The sequence below is a fragment of the Phyllopteryx taeniolatus genome, chromosome 16, assembly GCF_024500385.1.
Source record: "Phyllopteryx taeniolatus isolate TA_2022b chromosome 16, UOR_Ptae_1.2, whole genome shotgun sequence".
Lineage (NCBI taxonomy): Eukaryota > Metazoa > Chordata > Actinopteri > Syngnathiformes > Syngnathidae > Phyllopteryx > Phyllopteryx taeniolatus.
The window spans coordinates 18,966,050-18,978,364 of NC_084517.1; the positions used below are offsets into that span (position 1 = coordinate 18,966,050).

Genomic DNA, 12,315 nt, shown 5'->3' on the forward strand with positions numbered 1-12,315 from the left:
TATTCACTTATTTTTGTTCTATTTTGTTTCAGGTGTCATTTGGACAAGCGTGGTCATCAGCATTTAGCAGCTTAGGCTATGTAGTTTTTTCAAGCATATCATTGCTTGCTTGCCCATTGCTTGGCAATTTACATGGGCGCGACATTCCAAAATTGCCACCTGGCAAGACGTTTTTCTGTCCCCAACTGCAGTTCCGCGCCAGTTTGAGAAGCTTTGTGGCATAATACAGTATTACGCTATCCATGGCAAATTTCTTGAAATAGGATTTGTTCTTGACAAATCATCAGTTGCGTGCCAAGGGGCTGGGCATCCACCTGTAAGGGGGCATCCAATGGGCATGGCCCACATCCCAAAAACATGCGTGGTAGGTTGATTGAAGACTCTAAATTGTCCGTAGGTGTGAATGTGAGTCCGAATGGTTGTTTGTCTCTATGTGCCCTGCGATTGGCTGGCGACCGGTTCAGGGTGTACCCCGCCTGAAAATAGCTGGGATAGGCTTCAGCAGCCCGCGACCCTTAGTGAGGATGAGCGCTAAAGAAAATGGATGGATGGATGGATATACAATTCCAAGTCCAAGCCTGTGTTCCATACAAAAAAGTTCGATGTAAGTTGTGTCCAACGTGACCGCATTACCCGTTCAGTGGTGCGCAAATGTATTCACAGTAGAAAATTAGTAGAAGAATGGTGTACAAGTACAATGGATGGCAATGAGGCTGTGTAGTGTTGCATTTCATCAAGTGTCACACGTGTTGTGTACACTGTGTGTATGTGTGTTGCTTTTTTCCTTCTGGTATTGTCTGGACTTTCAGGGTGTGGTCACTTTTCCTTTTATAACTTGTCTTGGGATCTTGTTTTGCGCCACTGCACCAAACAATCTGCCACCATGTAAGTATTCAACGCATTCTTGTCGTGGGTGAACTGCAACATCATGCCGCATGACGAAGTACCTCTGTATTTCCCTAGATGAACAGAAAATGGATGTTCTAGTTGAGGGAAATACTTTTTTTTTTTTTTTTTTTTACTCTTTTTGTCCCAGGTTTCTGCTTGCAGGACTTGTTGGCTGCCTGCTATCCCTCACAGCGGAGGCCAGAGTTGGGTAAGAACATTTTCAAGACGTTGGGTTATTGTGTCATACAAGAGGATGTATTGACAAACTGGTGCCACGTCTGGAAAGCCTGCATAGATGCCTTTAATTTGAGGTAAAATACTACAGTGGTGCTTTCAGATAAGAGTTCAATTTGTTCAGTGACTACGCTTGGAACTCAAAACATTCGTATCTCAAATCATCGTTTGCCACTGGAATGAATGGAAATGCCATTAATCCGTTCCAGCCTCCCAAATAACAACAAACGTTAGTAATGTGTATTTTAATAATTCAAATATCACTCTGAAATATAGTACTTTTAAAAATAAGATTTAGTAATAAAATACTTAAATACCAGTAGAAATTGTGTAAAGAAATTAAAGTTTTTGCCACATTATTTGCTTCAATTTAATAGACTGTGCTGCTCCTACTGGTGTGCATGCCTTGGCCACTTGGGGGCAGTATAATACAGACATACTGAACACGGAGACTGTCTCAGCTCCTCAGTAAGCCACAATAGTGTTCGTTGTTCTTCACAGAGGATAAAGAATATATCCCTGTTTCCCCATTATGTGTTAGCAATAAGTTAGTAGACTTATGTTTCGTTATGTAGTTGTTTTAAATACACTATGTAATTCTCTTTGTTTTATCTTTAGTTTGTTACTAAACTTAAAATGGCAGTGGCAATAAACACATGAATCCTCTTTTTGGAAGAATTGTTCACTATCTTCCAAACTGCTGCTTGTTGTGCAGTGAGCTGAGTTGCATTCATGGCCACAACTCAAATTTCTGCTCGGAAGTCAAAGCAAAAATCGTCTGAATGACGCCTCGTGTCTCGAAAAACTCATACAGTAAGATGGTTCAATTTTATCTTAAGGCACCACTGTATGAGATTTGCGGTTTTGTGTGGGGGACGGGTGCAGAAGGAAAATTTCCCACCTCCAATTATGTTTTTCCCTGAGCGAAATTCACGTTGGTGGGTTTAGATGCCCACCCACACCTGGGGCCACCACCTCGTCCACCCACTTTGCACGCCACTGTCTCAGACCCTCACCTTGCATCTTTGACACGTGAAAAGCTCTCCAACCAAAGAACCTACGCGTTTTGTGCCGATTTGCGAGTCTGAGCTTGAAAAGCGAGACACAAAAGCACAGAAACACACAAAGCATCAGTGCATTGTCGCCACAGGAACTGCTCTGAGATGCCATTCTTTACCGAGACAAGCCAGTGTCTGATGTTTAAGGTCATCTGCAAGACTGACACGTATGAGGTGAGTGAGTAACAGGGCCACAGACGAAAACAAAACACGCTTGACATCGTCCACCGTGGCGTGACGGCCGTGTGTCTATCTCTAGGCGCGCCACTATGACGCTGCGAAGTGGGTGTCAACCACAGAGAGCTACTGGTCCATGGACATTGCCTGTATGAGAGCATTTACGCGGCTGTACAAGTACATCAGTGGTGAAAACGAGATGGGTGCGTGTATACTGCAAAATCCAGATCAAAAATGGTGCCTCTACAAAGCCAATCAACAATGTGTTGGTCATATATAGTGGATATAAAAAGTCTACACACCCCTGTTCAAATCAGTGTTAGCACAAAACATAAACATAAAAAGCCTACGAGAACAGCTGGAATTTATTTGGGGTTAATCAGAGGCATTTTAAATGGTGGCAGGTTTGTGCTGACTCCCTTTTAACATGAGTCTGAATGCAATTGGTTAATTCTGAACACAGCCACATCCCAGTTATAAAAGTGCACACCCTAGTGCAACCATATTATTTCAATTGTTTATTTTTCCTTCCCCTTTCTATTTTTGTTTTCATTTGCATTGTAAAGGTTAAGTCACAGTAATGGCAGAAAAAAGTTTTGAAATGATTTATCTTGGTCTCATTTTTCAACTAAAACCTGGCATGCGAACAGGGGTGTGAAGACTTTTTATATTCAGAGTAACACTGTTGCGCTCGTGTGTGATTTTGTTCGTCTCCAGGACAAAAGATTCAAATGACGACACCTGTCGTGGTCAAGATGGGCGAAAAGAAGTGGTTTTGGCAAACAAAAGAATTCACAGTGAGCTTTTTGCTGCCCCGGGAGCACCTGGCCAATCCTCCAGTGCCTACGAATGACAAGGTAACGTGTCACTCTCAGAGAAAATCAAGGCTTGAAAGAAATCTCCATATTTGTGCTCACTGCTGTAATACTCGGTGGCGTACTCGAGCTGACAAACTGTACACTACACACATTAACCATATCTGGCGTATTACTACGACTGACCTGCGAGAGGCAGCATTGTGCCAAAGAGTGTCAAGAAGAAATTGAAGAAGTTTAGCTCCTCTGGTAACCACATTGTGGATTTAGGATTGTAAATATTAAACAGGTTGAACATTTACGATTCTCTGCTCTAACTGTTTTCCAGAGGAGAGCAGAAATGGAAAAAATGTTGTCTTAACAGACCGCACACCACAGGCTAATCGTTCAGCATAATCTTACAGAGACATCCAATCAGGCCTTTGTTGACTTGATCGAAATGGAGGGAAAATTCAGCAATTTGCCCAATTGTCAATACGTGTGTACCCCGCTTAAGTGACAATGGCTTGCAGGTGTTCCTCAGTGAGTCGCCTGCTCAAAATGTGTACGTGCGGAGCTACGGTGGGTGGATGAACTCGCTGAGTGACTGTCATGAAAATGAAGCGCTGATGTACGACCTGATGAAGAATGGCGCTTCGTTCAAAGAAGACTGCCACTTTGGCGTTGGATATAACAGGTGATTTTCTTTTGTATAGGTCGACACTAGGGCTGCACGATATTGGGGGAAAAAAATGACATTGCAATTTTTTGGGAAAAACATCGTGATATATATATATATATATATAGCGATGTGAAATAATAGAGGATCAGTGTTGGGAAAGGTCATTTTCTACCTGAACTACTTCAAAGTTCAGTTTGTCGTTCCAAAAATGAACTAGTTGAGTTCATGGTTCAATATTTTGAACTAAGTTCACCAGTCCAAAAACAAACTAGGTCATAGTTGTTTTTTTTTCCTCATATGTTGCTGACGGGCTATTACCCTCAATATACTGGCAATACATTTCCCCATTGTTGCCACCCATTCAGTCCACACTAGTAGCCAGCTGCAGCTTACACCCTACAATCTCAAAAACATGAGAAAAAAACACGTGCTGGTTGAATTGTGTTTTTTAAAATGAATTAAAACAAAACAGGACTTTGGTCCCTAATGTGCAAACAAAAACACGAAACAGTATGACAGGAACAATGGTGATAGGACATTGATAACTTTGGATTTCTCGCAGCTCTGGCTGACCATATGAACAAAATAATTCATCTATTCTTATAAACAATCTCAATTCCATATTATAGCAGTGTGATTGTACAGTGTTTTAACTAAAGCATTCTGATACAAATAATAATTTTCAGAGTAATCTATTTTTACAATTATGTATTGTAATACAAAAGAACACATTCACTCTCATTTATGCAGCGTCCCTGAACGCACCTCGCGCACTCACGAAGCAGCCGCGTGCCTGCCTCGTTTCATTCTGAAGAGCCACATCGGAAATGCAGCAAGTCTACAAGCGTTTAATCTTTTGAGCGTCTCCAAACACGTCCCTCTGCTGGTCACTTTAAATATTACAGTTGATTCGCTGTATTTAACAGTACACCAACTTCGCAGCAGACACTGCGATGTGACTATTGCGCAGACGTATATTGCGATGACAATGCTCAAACTAAATATCATACAGCCCTAGTCGACACACATTTGAATGATCAGGATGACTTGTGTATTGCAGTGATTTTGAAAGTGTGGTATTCCCTCTAGGGGTGTGCAAAATGATCACTGCATAAGTACAGTTCGCTTGTATTTAACTTTCTAGTACAATGCATTTGCATTTAATATTTTAGAATTGTTTATACTTTTTAGGAAAAAAACCTGTCTTGACTTTGTATGTGCATGCACATGCGTGTGTGCAGCCCCTGGACTATGTTCAATAGGCACAACGAGGTGTGGTTGATGATTGAGGACGACCCCGTGTGTTCCAGCAGTGAAGAACTGGACTGATGCTTCGAATTTCATCGCACAGGGTGTGCAAAAAATAATAATAAATAAATAAAAAGGCATGTTGTAGCTTTAAGACACCCAGCAGCATATATTAGAGATTGGGTCTGCATTTGAGAAGAAATAAAAAATTTAAAAAAAGTGTGTTTTTTTTTTTTCTGTCCCCCAGATAGTAATCAATAAAGTTACTAGTTTGCAAGTACTTCTTGTCATTTTGAAGTGTGGACCAAATATAATGAGATGCAAGAGATTATAATTCCCAAAGATACTAATGCTCAGTTTCCAATTACATTGTTAACAATATAATTATTATTGTGGTGCCATTTGCAGTGGTGTTGACACCTACATAGATAGGAATAAATACAAAAATATACTTATAAATTACTATTATTATTATTATATACAGACAGTATCATTTAAAGTCAGATCTCTTTAAATTATGCAGGTGTGTTGAAGTGTCCAGTGAGTGTATTTGTTGATGCAGTTTTTTTTGTTTTTGTTTTGAACTTACCATTTTCATGCCATATACTGTATTAAACGATGTTCGTTATCGGTAGTATTTTTACACCTAGTTTGTTTTTTTACTGTGTTGTACTGATATATTTAAAATGCTAAAAAAGATAGATAAAATAATGAAGGCAGATATTTATTAAAGCACCTTTACTACTTTGTACTATGAATAAAGTGTATGGTGAGGTCAGCCGTTTTTTTGCCACCAGATGTCGCCAAAAAGCTCAGTAAAGCACAGCAGAGTCTGTGTTTAATGAATGATAATTGGGCTTTTGTTGAGTTTGATCAGGAGGTATGTCCCCAATTTTAAAATGTCCATCCATCCATCCATTTTCTGAGCCGCTTCTCCTCACTAGGGTCGCGGGCGTGCTGGAGCCTATCCCAGCTGTCATCGGGCAGGAGGCGGGGTACACCCTGAACTGGTTGCCAGCCAATCGCAGGGCACATCGAAACAAACAACCATTCGCACTCACAGTCATGCCTACGGGCAATTTAGAGTCTCCAATTAATGCATGTTTTTGGGATGTGGGAGGAAACCGGAGTGCCCGGAGAAAACCCACGCAGGCACGGGGAGAACATGCAAACTCCACACAGGCGGGGACGGGGATTGAACCCCGCACCTCAGAACTGTGAGGCTGACGCTCTAACCAGTCGGCCACCGTGCCGCCATTTTAAAATGTGCACAATTATTTTTTTTATTGTACTGTTTTCATCCTGTGTGTCAAATCCCCCATACAAACGGCAATGATTTACATGCAGCGGTGCCAACAGAAAAACACGTCACGTAGCATTTATTTTGGTGGGGTGGGCGCGTTGCCACCCCTACAAGAAATGCCGCGGAGTGTGGCTCCATATATTGCACATACCAGAAACCGCCAGTGAGCACACGTGTAGCATTTCTATCAGAGGGATCTTGAGAGTGACAAATTGTTTCGTAATGCACTTCCTTGGCGACTCCATAAACAACACCCAATACAAAGGAACGAAATTAAGATATGAAATCTGTGAATGGTCACAATTTGCAGCGGTGCGCAATTGAGTGTTATCTTATCAAGCCCCCAGCTCCAAAGAGAGATGACTCAGTGACTTCACTACAGAAACATTCCAGCAGGTGGCTATGTGACTGGGTGCCGAGCGGACATAGGCTAGGAGTGCCAGTCAGGAGAGTTTTTTTTTTTTTTTATACAACTACCGATCAAAGTCCGCATGTGGCCCTCGAACGGCTGTCAGTCCACCGGCAGCGCTCGGGGCTGCATGGCAGCCTTCCCGCAGTGTGCGTCCGCTCCCCTTGTACCTGAGACTATGAAGACCTGACCTGACCTCATCTGACCGTGGACCTGTTGCACCTGTAGACAGTATGGAGGACGTTCCTGATCCTGGATGCCGTACGGACAACTACCACGAAGACATCTTTCCTTTAGAAGGAGCATCAACGTGTGAGTAGGAGCTGGGAACGTAACAAAGATCATTTCATTAGGTACACCAGCCGATCAACACTCTCAAACCTGTATTGAACAATTGTAATGGTTATTACGGTGGTTGCAGTTTTCACTGCATCATAATGAAAGCTGTTCCTCTCTTTTTTTTTTTAACCCTCTCATGTAAGCCAAGCTTGCTGATGGCCTATGTCCTTAGAGGCATTATAGGTGTAAATAAGTAACGTAGCTAAATGAAGACCACAATATTAGAAATAGCTCCTCGTGCAGTTCTACACCACTGCAAACTCCGACCATAACACATTTAAATCGATACCTTTACAGTCACGCGGAATATGATGAATATCGTTTATCGTCATTTACTGTATGATGCAGGTGTACCTAATAATATAACTAGAGGGCGTAACAGTGCCAAAATGGTTCAGATGGAAGTTCTAATGTGAATTATGTAAGTATCATAACTGTGATGACGCATGTCGAACTGAATGGAGCGACATGATAGTCTTATACTATTGATGGGACGATTCTCTTTATGGCACAGCAATAAAAGAAGCTGAATGGTGAACGGTTAAAGCAAACCATTGTCTCCTATACTGATTATACTATTATTTTCGGTAATTTACATTGTGGGATGCATCTGACACCAAAATAACAATATATCACGATGCTAAATTGTTTCCTTACCATCGCTACAATAACTACACGCAGCTTTATGATTAGAGAAAGTGGAAGGTTCCACTGATACCACAGTGATTGAAAATAACTTCCTATAACCCGTTTGAGATGAAGGTAATAACTAATTAAAGCAGCAGAGGAGCTGTTGTTTGACTACTAGTTTTAAAGAAGAACAAGTTTAGCAAGAGAAATCGTCCCATCCGTCCTTTTTCTATAAGTACCACTTTTGTCAAAATCACAACTATCGAACCCAAGGCCCGGGGGCCAGATCCAGCCCACCACACTATTTTATGTGGCCCGTGAAAGTAAATCATGTCTCTCACCTGCCATGATTCTTGCTGTAATCTGTACCAAAATTTCAAATTGTCAAATGTCAAAAATAATGTTGAGACCTTGCAAGCAATTATTTCTTACCAAACCCATTATTACAGTAATTTGAACAAGAGTTAAACAAGGTATGATCCTTGACTTCTGATTTTTAAAACTAGTGATGCATCAATTTGCTGTGTTATGTATTAATATAGTGAGGAGAATAAACATTTCTATGGTTTCAGTCATAACGGCCCTCTTTGGGAAACCGAAATACACTGTGGCTCGCAACAAAAAAGGTTTGACACCCCTGAAATGAAGTTCCTCAACTCACTTCAACATAGTTCCTTGGCACCAAGATGCCACAAGATGGCAGCAAAGCAACACTTTTATTGCGTTGGCTTATTCAAAAATGCTATTTAAAAAAAATGTGCCTTGGCTCAATAAAGGTTGGGAAACACTTGCACATAGAAAGCAGTTCCCATTAGAAAGTATGTGTTATCAGTAGCTTGGAAGCTCATCAGTTCACAACTTATCTCAGCCTGTGATGCACAAGCAAACCTTGTCAGCTCCAGCTGACAATCTTTCTATCTTTGGACTTAGTTGTATTTTCACTGTGCTTGCACAGCTCAGGAGCTCAGGAGGGCCGCGGACGCGAGGCCCAATTCGGACGAGGGCTGTCCCGTGTGCGGAGACAAAATATCGGGGTACCACTACGGCCTGCTCACCTGCGAGAGCTGCAAGGTGAAGCAAACGACAGTAAAGGTGGCGCCACAGTCAAGGCAGGACCCGTAACTGTGATGTCATCGCAGGGCTTCTTCAAACGCTCGGTGCAGAACGACAAACACTACACCTGCGCAGAGGGACAGAGCTGCCCCATGAACGTCTCGCAGAGGAAGCGCTGCCCCTTCTGCCGCTTCCAGAAGTGTCTGGCGGTGGGCATGAAGAAAGAAGGTAAGTCTTCAGCGTTTGCACTTTACTCCTCCAATTTTGCTCCACTGACACCCATGTTCTCTCCGCTGTATCTAAAAGCTCATAAAAAGCAACACGAGCACTGCCTGTAATGACCCAGTTTACATAAGATAACTTTATAGGGCAGAGGTAAGCCGTGCTCTTAAAAAAATAGCAGAGAGCTTTTCAGCGGAGTACACACTTACCGATTTTAGACCGATCTTAACCAATTTATTTATTTATTTATTTATTTATTTTTGAAAGATGAGGAACCTTTAATAGCAATCTAATTATGGTGATTCTTAACACACCCCACACCACAGAATAATAGCTCAAGATAATCTTTTACAGAGATCTGATAATCGGGCCTTTGGTAATTTTAATCGGAATGGGGGGGGGGGGGGGGGGGAATCACTCTTAGCACTTCTCACACCACAGGATAATCTCTCACGATAATCTTCTAGCGACACACGATAAACGGGCCTTTGATTATTTTGATTGAGACGGTATGCTCCTATTTTCCCAGTTGTCAGTATGCGTGTACCTCGCTTTGAAATGTCTTTAAAAGTGTGCACTCGGGTGTGTTTCATGCCCTGTGGGACAGCAGTGAGAGCGGACCGCATGCGAGGCGGCAGGAACAAGTTTGGGCCTTTCTACAGGCAGATGAAAGACCAAAAAGTGCATCCCAAGGCCAACGTCGCCCTCTATAGGTCCAAAATGGAACCGACGCAAAGGCTCTGGCCTGCAGCGTCCAATGATTGTCCACTCATGTGCAACCACACCAGCACTCCCCTGCCCCCGGATGTTTTCCATCAGTCGCACATGTATCCCTCCAGAATGGCACCCTTGCCTTTAGACGACAGGGTAGTCCCTCCTCTGCCGCTTCCCCAAACGTTCCCCGGTTACCTCTCAGAAGAACTACAAACACCTCTGAGCTACAGCCCGGCTCCTTCACACTACTCCGTGCACAGAACCCCAAGCAGCCCGTACACATTACAAACCCCCTCGACGTCGCCGTGCTCAACCGTCATGCCCGTCCCGCCGCCGCAAGGCCCCGTCGGCTTCCCGGCCGCCTGCGGCGCGCACTCACCGTCCGGCTTTCTCGCTCAGCTCCTGGAAGGGGAGCAGGACGAGAGCCAGCTGTGCGCCAAGGTGGTGGCTAGTCTGCAGAGGGAGCAGGCCAACCGGGGCAAGCATGACTGCCTCAACACGTTCAGCATCATGTGCAAAATGGCGGACCAGACTCTGTTTGGCCTGGTGGAGTGGTCCAGGAACAGTGCGCTCTTCAAGGAGCTCAAGGTGAACAGCTTTACTAATCATATATGCAAAAACAATGTATGGTAGGTAGCTTTTTCGCCATAGTTTCAGCAAAGCTCCTGAAGGTAAGCTAATTTACCTTAATTTACGTAGGTACGCTAACAGGTCAACGTGAGGCTAGGGTTAAGCGTCCGCCATGACAAAGCCGTGCTGTGTGTGTGCCCGTGAGTTGATGATTGACACCTTGTCCATCACACCTTCTGTCTCTGTTTGGATGTTTTTCCTCGGACGCGGCAGTTTCTTAGGTCTAATTAGAGGTATAAGATGGGGCCGCAGAGGGCTGAATTTTGCACAGATCCTTTTCATACCGTACTACTATGAAGTCAGACTGACCTTTATTTTTAAATGACTAACTGACAAATATTAACACATTTGTGAGACCAGTTGAAGAGAAATAGGCCTTTTGTTGCTCTACGGGAAATCCCACATGTTGTAATTGTCATTTTTTTGACGTAATGAGCTGTTTGACTTGTGTTTACTCAATGATAAATGTCAATCTAGTCATTAAATTGAGATACATGTTACTCTACCCAAAAGGTGGAGGACCAGATGGTTCTTCTGCAGAGTTGCTGGAGTGAGCTCCTGGTTCTGGACCACCTCTGCAGACAGGTGACCTACGGAAAAGAGGGTTGCATATATCTGGTCATGGGACAGCAGGTAACACGGGCCACCCGCAATTAAACTTCATTGTGTGGGTGACAATACCGAATCTTACGTGTGGATTTCATTCTCCTCCTCTCCAGATCGAGATGTCAACAATCATCTCTCAGGCGGGATCCACACTGAGCAGTTTGGTCACCAGGACGCAGGACTTGGTGTCCAAACTGAAGGCGCTCCACTTTGACAGGCACGAGTTTGTCTGTCTCAAATATTTGGTGCTTTTTAACCCTGGTGAGCTTTAAGTTCTTCAGAGAAGTGTGACTACTCTACACAGGATTTCAATAAATTTGAGAATGATAATGCTGATGAATACATCACAGCATAGGCCTACCATCTAGCAAATCCAATCTACCGATTTTGCGCTCAAGCAATCTGGTGGCATTTTGGTGTTGAAGTGAGTTGAGGAGCTTCATTTAGACAAAAGAAGTCCTAAAAGTAGCGTGTAGTAGAGTATATTGCACATTTGTATTTAAAGCTTTAGAGAAAGTCACTTTGCAGTGTTAAAATTGCAACTTTGCATGTTCCGCTTCAACAAATTAGCAGCGCTAGCAATAGTAAGCTAGCATTAGCACAGTAGTAAACAAGGGCTGCTACGTTGATAGCATAGCTTAATTGCAATGGAGTTACGACAACACTAAATGCTTTTTGTCTTGACGTTCGATTTTTTTTTTTGGGGGGGGGGATGTACTACCGATTAAAAATAAAAAAATATATACAGCAGTTTAAAAAAAAATTAATCAAAACTAAGTGATAAACGTACCTATCGAGCAGAAATGTTGCTAACTGAAAAGGGTTTCTTCTGAGATTTCACCTGCAAGCCCAATATCCTTAACTTTTTAGCTGTGTATTTATTCTGTCACATTAGCGCGGAAGCTAAGAATGGTTGTCAATCCAATTTGTGTGTTTTTTTTTTGTCTGGTGAAGATGTGAAGTCCGTGCAGAGTCGGCGGCAAGTGGAGCACACGCAGGAGCGGGTGAACAGGGCACTGATGGAGCACACCCAACGGACTCACCCGGGTCACTCGGACAAATTCGGCCAGTTGCTGCTGCGGCTGCCCGAGGTGCGCAGCATCAGCCTGCAGGTGGAGGAGTATTTGTACCAGCGCCACCTGCTGGGTGATTTGCCTTGTAACTCTCTGCTCACAGAGATGCTGCACACCAAATACAGCTGAGATCACAAGACGAACAATTAAAATTGGGAGTTTTTCCTCTTATGTAACACCACCTCAACCGGCTGCTGTAATGTGGGAAAAAAAAAAGAAAAGAAAAAAAGAAAATCAAAAAATAAAGTAAATAAA

The 12,315-nt window shown here is 43.0% G+C and overlaps 2 protein-coding genes across 4 annotated transcripts; both read left to right on the forward strand.

Moving 5' to 3' along the window:
* Positions 1 to 751: 751 nt before the first annotated feature.
* On the forward strand, positions 752 to 5,271 carry soul5 (heme-binding protein soul5). The gene is made up of 7 exons (XM_061748365.1): positions 752 to 885; positions 1,037 to 1,096; positions 2,273 to 2,354; positions 2,440 to 2,560; positions 3,075 to 3,214; positions 3,685 to 3,848; positions 5,075 to 5,271. The coding sequence occupies exons 1-7, from the start codon at positions 767 to 769 to the stop codon at positions 5,160 to 5,162; spliced, it is 774 nt and encodes a 257-aa protein (XP_061604349.1). The 5' UTR covers positions 752 to 766; the 3' UTR covers positions 5,163 to 5,271.
* Positions 5,272 to 6,869: 1,598 nt separating this feature from the next.
* Positions 6,870 to 12,241, forward strand: nr5a5 (nuclear receptor subfamily 5, group A, member 5). 3 transcript variants are annotated; one of them, XM_061748762.1, is made up of 7 exons: positions 6,870 to 7,105; positions 8,718 to 8,833; positions 8,902 to 9,043; positions 9,645 to 10,339; positions 10,895 to 11,014; positions 11,101 to 11,204; positions 11,942 to 12,241. In XM_061748762.1, the coding sequence occupies exons 1-7, from the start codon at positions 7,027 to 7,029 to the stop codon at positions 12,135 to 12,137; spliced, it is 1,452 nt and encodes a 483-aa protein (XP_061604746.1). In that variant the 5' UTR covers positions 6,870 to 7,026; the 3' UTR covers positions 12,138 to 12,241. The 3 variants fall into 3 exon arrangements, with proteins under 3 accessions (XP_061604746.1, XP_061604744.1, XP_061604745.1); XM_061748760.1 differs by having other exon boundaries at positions 6,871 to 7,105; positions 11,101 to 11,248; XM_061748761.1 differs by having other exon boundaries at positions 6,871 to 7,105; positions 9,648 to 10,339; positions 11,101 to 11,248.
* Positions 12,242 to 12,315: the final 74 nt, after the last annotated feature.